Source organism: Pteropus alecto, unplaced genomic scaffold (assembly GCF_000325575.1).
Source record: "Pteropus alecto unplaced genomic scaffold, ASM32557v1 scaffold39, whole genome shotgun sequence".
Classification (NCBI taxonomy): domain Eukaryota; kingdom Metazoa; phylum Chordata; class Mammalia; order Chiroptera; family Pteropodidae; genus Pteropus; species Pteropus alecto.
The window spans coordinates 8,558,735-8,567,337 of NW_006443568.1; the positions used below are offsets into that span (position 1 = coordinate 8,558,735).

An 8,603-nucleotide genomic window follows, 5' to 3' on the forward strand; every position below is an offset into this window, starting at 1 on the left:
GAATGTCCTAGGCCCCAGGCTTGGGAGGGAAGGAGATAAGAAGCCATTGGCTAGTAGGCAGAGCACAAGTTCTGGAAACAGATGTACCTTAGGCCTGTCACCAACCTTCTCTCAGTCTCAGTTTCCTCATCTGTAAAATGGAGAAGATATTACCTGTGCCCTGGGATGCTTGTTAGGCATCAATGAAGTAACACTCAGCATAATGCCTAGCACACTGCACATACCCACAATTATAAGGGGATGTTGTTATTAAGGAAGTTGACATGCTTTGAATGTATACTTCATGCCAAAGCCCTAAACTAAAGCTAATGTGGGTAGGATGTGGGCATCTGGAACACAAGAAGAGACCAGCACCCTGGTTCCTGTCCCCAGTGGGAGGTGGGGTCCTTGTCTGGTGGTGTCCAGGTCTGAGCAGAGAGAAGTCCATCAGACTGGCATCCTGGGGTGGGAGTGTCACCTGCCAGCCACAATCCACCCTAGATCTCCAGCTCCCTATGTTCCCCAACAGGCCCCCAGGCCTGGTCTAATGGGAATTCCTTGCTTTTCTGTCAGGCCCCGCTCCACCCCCTCCACACACACAGACAGAAACATATTTATTACAAAATCATTTTTTATTGAGGGTTGGGTCAGGGACAGGAATAGGGGATGCACTGGATCGGCATACCCCTATCGGCAGAGGGGTCAGATGTTGGCTCACACCTTGCCTCCTCTAGGGCACCACAGGGTGAGGCCTGGCCTCCTGGCTGTGGCTGTGGCACTGGATGCCAGGCTCGAGTGGAGCTGAGGTTGCCACGTCTGGCCCTGGCTGCCTGGCCAGGCTGCAATTTTCCCCAAACTGCCACCAGAGGGCAGCCGGCCCCCAGCACAGAGGAATTCTCGGTTGCTCAGGTGATGGCTTCTTAAAAAAATAAAAAACCAGAGGCTGGTGTGTTCCCCCCTTTAAACCCTAGAAGGGCGGGCCTGGGGAGGAGGCTCTGGTTTCTATGATCTCTTCAATAAAAAATAAGCAAAAATAATAACAAAATACGTGGTTTCTCTTTCTCCCTTTTCCCCCTCTAGGAACTGAGGTCAGAAATGAGGGTGTGGGGACTAGGGATACCCTGGTATGGCCTGGATTTCAAGGTGTGGGTCTCTTTTTTCCCCTTATATCCATAAATAAATTCATAAATAAATAAATCATAAATAGATACTCTCTTCGTATGTGCATATATATAAATAAATCTTTTCCTCTTTCTCCTATCTAGGTAACTGAGTGGCTAACCTTTCTGACTCTAGCTCAGAAACTCAAAAGTAAGGTGACAAGGTCAAGGAAAGACCAGGGACTTGGAATGGCACTGTAAAAACACCCAGCAGCATTCTGCAACTCCAAGCCAGCTGGGCTGTGGGACGTTTTTGAGTAGACCCCTGGCCACCTGAACATTCTAGAACCATGGAGTTAGTTGGGCCCTGCAGGGATCTGAACAGAATCCTGTGAAACATCCAATGTCCTAGAACTCCAGAACCAGCTGGGTCTTGGAGGTGTGGAGCTGGGGGTGGGGGGGTTGGAACAAAGTACTGGAGGACCTAACATTCTGGAATTCTGTAGTGATCAGGGCTGAAGGGTCACCAGGATATGACTAGACATCACTGGGGGAACGGGATCGAAAGGAGATCTTGGAAGAGGAACAGCAGCAGCAGATGGCCCACAGCACCTTCTGCACGTCCTGGTTGCGGAAGGCATAAATGATGGGGTTGATCATGGAATTGTATGTGGCAGGGAGCAGAGTGAGATAGGTGTAGAGGGGTGGGGAGTGGGCATCACCCAGCAGGCAGTAGACGGTGAAGGGCAGCCAGCAGGCAGCAAAGGCGCCAAGCACCACGGCCAGTGTGGCAATGCCCTTGCGGGTGGCCACGTAGTGGGAGGCGGGCAGCAGGTGCCGCTGGAGGGCAATCTGCTGGGCATGGCGGCAGACGATGCGGCAGATCTGGGCATAGAGCTGCAGCATGATGCCAAACACCATGAAGAAGGCAACGGCCAGGACCACCAGATGGTTCTTGGAGAGTGGATATACCACGCCGCATGTGGCCCGGGTGTCCAGGCAGTTCCAAGCCAGCACAGGCAGTAGCCCCAGGCCCAGCGCGCCCCCCCACACTAGGGCCAGCATCACATAGGTCCGTGTCACTGTTGTCTCTGAGTAGTAGGTGAGGGCATTGTACAGAGAAAGGTAGCGATCTACAGTGATGGCCAGTAGGCTGCCAATGCTGGCGGTAAAGGCCATTGCCAGGACGCCAACCAGCACCAGGGTCATCTCTGATGAGCCAATGCAGAAAACAGCAGCAAAATGCAGGACCAGGCCCAGGCCCGCCAGTAGGTCAGCCACAGCCAGGCTGCCCACCAGCAGGAACATGGGAGCACGGAAGGCAGGAGTGCCCACAATGATGGCCACCACCAGCGCGTTCTCGCAGGATACCAGGGTGCCTGAGATGCACAGCACCACATCCCAGGCCCTGGGTGAAGGAAGCGGTGCAGCTGGGCCTTTGGGCCTTTCTGCTGACCCCACGCTGCTCAGGTTCACGTTGCCTGGGCCAGCGGAGAGCCAAGCCAGGGGGCTGCCTGCACCCCACATCACGGTACCTGTAGGAGAAAGGCCCTGTGAGAAGCTGTTGGGTGCTGGGTGAAAGGGACTGGAGAGGCTGAGGTCCCTCTGGATATTAGGTGGAAGTCTCTCCTCAGGCTACCTGGTTGGGTCCCAAAGCCTTGCCCCCACCTAATGCCCCAGGGCTCCTTCCAGGACATCTATGTCCTCTCCAATGCCCCCAGGCCTACACAGGTCTCTTTTCCTGGGGATCCCTGTCTTTGGGATCCCTGTCTTCGGTAAGTCTCTTCATTTCCCTTCCAACTCCCTGGGTCCTGCAGGTCTCTTCCCCCCACGTGTGTGATTAGAGGAGAACCAGATGAAGGACTACCACATGTGGATGGGGGCCTGTAAGATCCAGGAGATGCTGGAAAAGGCCAGGAGTGAGGGAAGGAAACACATCTCAAGACTGAGGACAACTCTGCTCCCTTCCCATCAGGGAGGGTGACGCTCAGTTTCTGAGGCTCGCCAGATCCCTCACGATTCTCAGTACTGCCAGCCCCAGGCTCCGCCCCCAGGGAGTGCGCGTGAAGCTCCCGCCAGCCCCCACCCTGTGCTCCTCGGGTAACAACACCTGGGGACTCAGCACCCCCAACATACCCCCAGACTTCTGTCCCCGGCCAGACCCCTTTTTCTGCCTGAACCTCTGAGTCTTCGGAACAGACACCCCCTGCTGGAAGCCTGGATACTAAGTCAGTCCCCTCCTTCGGCCCGGCCACCTGGATCTTGGGTCTGACTCCGCCTCCTGCACAGATGTCTAGTTCCCTAAGTCAGACACCTCCTTCTGCTCGGACGCCTCGGTCTCTGTCCCCGCCGCTTCCTACCGGGCTAACCTCAGATAACCATCAGTCCCTCCAGGGCCTTGGGTCTCTGAAGGAGTGCTCACTCCTCGTCGGGTCATCCCGCTGATGGCGCTCAGCACCCTGACACAGGGTCCCTGCCTGGTAGCCCAGCATCTGGGTTCCAGGTCTTGACCTCCGACCCTGGCCCGCAGCTGGGAGCCTGACCGCGGCTCAGCGCCCCAGCATTCTGCGTACCCTTCTGGACACCTGGTGTCCGCAGAAGGGACCACTACTCACCTCTCGGGACCGGGCGCGGCCGGGCCGCGCGGGAAGGTTCCGCTTGAGTCCGGAGAGCGCAGGGTGTGAGCGAACCCCAAGAAGCCCCCACGGCCGCGGGAGAAGCGGCGTGAGTCACCCCGCCCCGCCCCGCCCCCGGCCACCGGTTTGGTGACGTCACAGCTCAGCTAACCAATGAATGCGTCGCGCTGGGACGCAGCGCGCGTCGATCGGCATAGTAATGAGGCCTCGCACCGCCTGCTCCCCCATTCATAAAAAGCGACCGTGGCCGAGGCCCCGCCCCTCCCGATTCGGCCCGCGCTGTCCTTGACGCGGCGCCCTCTGCGGGCTGGGGGGTTTCGGGGACGTCGGTGGGAGGAGGGTCTTGGAAAAGTCTCAGAGAGGCTGTGGGGCGTATGTTGGGAGGCAGCAGAAAGGGGACTCGGATAGGCTGTGGGGTGATGGGACCCTCGGGTGGCAAAGACAGGCTGACGAAATTCAGGTGACGGAGACCATGTGATGGGCTGAATGGGCGTCCCCGATGAGGATGACGGGGGTTGCCAAGATGATGGGACCCTGAGGTGACGGTGACAGGAGCACGAGGGAGTAGGGAGGTAGGTGGCAGTGACAGTATGAGCATGGTGACAGGATCTTGGGGGATGGTGGCTGAGGGACGCTGACGTAGAAAGGGAAGCCTCCGGGGCAATTATAGCAGTGTCAGGGTGACTGTGGCATGATGGGTTCAGAGATCCCAGGGTGGCAGAGGCTGTGGCAAGGGAAGATGGTGTGTGCAGGTTATGAGACTTTGGATCACTATGACCCTGTCACAAGTGCTGAGGTACTGAGGTGACAAAGCTACTTAAGTGATGAGGGTCACCTGGAATGAAGATACTAGGTGACCGTGGTGAGTAGGCCCCAGAGTGAGTGGGACAGGGTAGAGGGTCTGGACTGACAGTGATCAAGAAGGTAAGTTGCTGCCAGGGCAGGTCCTCCTGATGCTGGAGCTGGAATAAGAAGCTGGGTGACATCACTCATGTCAGCTTAATAGCACCCTCACAGCATGGGAGGGGTGGACCTGGCAAGATTTCAAAACCTGAATTATTTATTCAAAGATCTGGAAAGCCAGTAGGGTGGTGGTGTGGCGGGGTGGGCACTTCCCCGAAGCAGCTGGAGAGGGGGAGCTGGGAAGAACTTAGAAGCAGAAAACCTGGCAGCTCAGTCCCTTCTCCATGCCCTGGAAGGTAGGGCATGGAGAAGGAGCTCCATCTTAAGGCAGGCCCCTCTCAACCTCCCATCTCAGACATCCTGGAAGGTAGGGCATGGAGAAGGAGCTCCATCTTCTCCAACCCTGTCTGTCCTTAATCTCAGAGCATCCCCCTGCAGTGGATTTCTCCAGATGTGACAGATATGGCCAATCCTGGGGGAGGGAAGCTGCCTGCGCCTCCTCCCTCTGTCTCTAACTGATCCTCGCTGGAATTATCCAGGCTTGTGGAATGGGGGTGGGGGTCAGGGAATCAGGTTAGGGCTTGGGGAAACCAGAGGGGCCCAATTCCAAGGCCCCACCGACTCGTCTCCCAACATGGCACCACTGCAGTTTCCACAGTTTGTGTGGGGCCAGGGGAAGGAGGTCAAAGGCCAGTGGCACAGCACTTGGGAAGAAGCGAGGGCCAGGCTGGGGAAGATGATGCACTTCAGGTTGGATACAGTGAGTTTAGGGTGTTTAGCAGGTGGAGATGCTCAGGAGTACAGACTGGATTCATTCCTCAATTTCCTGGCTGCATGACTTCGGGTGAGTTTCTTAGGCTCTTTGTGCCTGTTTTCTCATCAATAAGGGGTAATGTTAGTATCTACCTCATAGCATTGTTAGGAGGGGCCTGGCACATTGTCAGCGGTGGCCGTGTGGGCTACCAATGGTATACCTGGCAGGAGGACACCCAGGAGGCATAGATATGCAGGTAGTAACTGAGGTTCTAGGAGTAGGTGACATCACCCAGAGGAGGGAGTAGAGTGAGGAGGAACTTCAGGGCACAGACTGGATGAGAATGTTCCTATTCCTGGGCCTTTGCACTGGCTATTCTTTCTGCCGAGAACCCCTTCAGTTCATTAAGGGTTCTACATCCAAGTCACTTCTCCTGAAGCCAACTTCTCTGACCTCTATCCTAGATTAGCACTCTTACAGCACCTAGCAAGTAGTAGGTGTTCAACAAATATTTGTTGACTAGATAATTAAAATAAAGAGCAGCATCTAGAGAAAGAGAAGGAAAACAGAGTAGTAACACATATGGTGTCAAGCAAGGTGGAGGCATTGAACAGAGAATACAGGGGCATCTGCACCCCAGGACTCAGGTATCCACTTTCTCCCCAACCAGAGCTGGGTTCCAACAACTGTCCAGCTGGTCTTAGAGTTGGGAGGCTGCTGGCTATTTTCTGCTATTCTGAGTAGCAATGATGTCGATCCTCAGGCAGCCAGGAAGGAAGAATGCAGTGATATTTCTAACCCTGAAAAACCCTTGGATCTAAAAGACTCAAGAGAGCCTATGGATTTTCACATGCATACTCTCTCATGCTCCAAAACCGCCTGATGCCAACAGGATGGTTGTGGCCATCACTGCTGACCAGGTTTCTCTTCTGCTGTCCAGAGGAAGGGGCAGCCCTTCCTCCTCTCTTCTTCTCATGCCCCCTGCCCTACCTTCCTGCTTCTTCCCACCATTGACACCTTCTCCAATCCTTCCTACCTACAAGGTGCCAAACCAGAGCCCAGTGCTTACCACAACCCCGTATCCCCATTTCATAGGTAAAGCCCAGAGAAGCCGAAGTACTTGCCCCGAATCGCACAGTAAATGATACAGCTGGGATCTGAAGTGGGTTTATCTGTAACCAAGTCCAATGTGCCTTCCATTCTAGCCTAGATGTCATCATCTCCCCAGAAGGGGCTGGGAGTGACATTTGACCAGGGCTGACAATATCTGCAGTTCCCCAGGTGACCACTAGATGGCTGTGAGCGCTCCCTTCCAGGTAAGACTTCTTACCTTCTCTCTTCTCTCTCTTCTGGGGAATCCCGTGGGCCTAGGCTCTCAAGGGAGATTGATTTGTTTGTGTGAGACACTGTTAAGATCCACACAAGCTCCTTGTTCAAGCCCTAAGAACCTTAGCATCATCAGTGCACACATTCTTAGCACAGACCCATTCATTCATTCAGCCAATATTCACTGACAATCTCCCTGGGCGTGGGTTTAAGTGGGCGCAATGGACTGAGAAATAATTCGGCCACATCCTTGCATTGTCGACATTCAGTAAATATTTATTGAACATCTACTATTTTGGCAGGCATGGTTCTAGGTACAGAGGATACAGCAATGAACAAAAATCCTTGTCTTCTTCATGGAACTTCCATTTTGATGGGGAGAGATGGACAGTCAACAAATAGATACTTAATATGATATTGAGTAGGGAGTTTTTGAGGGTCTCACAGACCAATGGGACAAACATGCACACAAACAGTCACAACACGGTACGGTGTGGTTATTTAATGAACACCTACTTAGCCCTTATGTGTGAAGGGAGTTAACTGCAGAAGAAGATAAACATGGTTCCTTCGTGGAACTTACAGCCTAGGAAACAAATGATTACTTTGATATATGTTCTGAAGGGAAAAGTTGGTGTCATGATGTAGACTAACCGGGAGATCTCTTTTAAGTAGAGAGGTGAAGCATTCCATATTTTTCTCTACTCTTGTAAATAGTTGAAAACTTTCATAACAAAGATTTTTTTTTTTTTAAATAAAGAGGGTAGTTAAAAAAAAGAGTGTGTGTTGGGGGAGGAGCTGTTCTAGCTTCTTGGAGGGTAAGAAGGTGTTGGAGTGAGCCCAAGACATACTGGAGAGACTTCTAGAGCCAGGAATCAAAGGGTTGTGGAGACCAAGCCATTGTTAACTAGAAGAGACATGGTCAAATCCATGGTTTAATAGAGCCCTGCACTCTGAGGGCCAACTTGGGAAGGGCCCAGAGGCTGAGAGGCAGTGAAACCAGCAAAGGGAAGAGACGAGGGAGTAGAGGCAGAATCTGCAGGATTTTAACTTGCGGGCTGAGACAGAGGGAGTGGGTGAGGATGAGACCATGGTTTCCAGTTGGGTGACTGGAGGGATAAAGGGCTTCTGTGAGTGGGGAAGAGAGACCAGGCAGTTTCAGGGACCTGAGACACATTCAGGTAGAGGTGTCCAGGAAGCAGATGGACCTGGAGGAGACATAGCAGAGAGGAGAGCAGCCTCTGGCCTCACTGGATCCTGCGCTACATCTTGCCTCTGCCTCATGGTAGCTGTGTGCTCCTGGGCAGGTGATTTTACTTCTGAAGCCTCCAAGTTAGGGATAATAAAACCTAGAAGGTAGTGTGGACATTATATGAGAAGCTACAAGTAAAAGCTCTTAGTAGAATGTACATTCTGCTAATAGTAAGGGGTCAATAATTGTTAACTATGTATTATTAATTACAGTGTGGCAGCTGAAAAGGGAGCACTGGGCTGGAGATTGGAGATATTTGTTGTCTTTCAAATGGAAACTGATGGCAGAGGAATGACGTTGCTGACCCCAGGAGAAGTGGAATAAGACTCAGGACTGAAGTAGGACATCAGCAAAGAAGACGCCTAATCACTCACCTCTGAGCCTCAGTTTCCTCACCTATGAAGTATTTTTCGTGAAGCTGCCGCGCGGGGGCAACGAGGGACCCAGTCCACCAGTGCTGGACCCCGCCCCTTTTGTCTGAGCCCCGCCCCAGACCTCCGAACCCTGCTCACCTGATCGCGCCCACTAGCCACGCCCTCATCTGGCTCCGCCTTCACTGGCCCCACCCCGAACCAACAAGCCCCGCCCCCGGCTGCGCCACTGGCCCAGTCTTTGCCTGACCATGCCCACCAGGCCACGCCCCTGGTGCCCCG

At 53.6% G+C, this 8,603-nt stretch overlaps 1 protein-coding gene across 1 annotated transcript; it reads right to left on the reverse strand.

The window, feature by feature from the left end:
- Positions 1–592: 592 nt before the first annotated feature.
- On the reverse strand, positions 593–3,784 carry GPR3 (G protein-coupled receptor 3). The gene is made up of 2 exons (XM_006924365.1): positions 3,695–3,784; positions 593–2,614 (listed from the first exon to the last, which is right to left on the reverse strand). Exon 2 carries the CDS (start codon positions 2,604–2,606, stop codon positions 1,617–1,619), a length of 990 nt encoding a protein of 329 aa, XP_006924427.1. The 5' UTR covers positions 2,607–2,614; positions 3,695–3,784; the 3' UTR covers positions 593–1,616.
- Positions 3,785–8,603: the final 4,819 nt, after the last annotated feature.

What these genes read in the sequence shown, in the direction of transcription:
- GPR3 (XM_006924365.1), bottom strand. Translation starts at nt 2,606, where the DNA reads ATGTGGGGTGCAGGCAGCCCCCTGGCTTGGCTCTCCGCTGGCCCAGGC.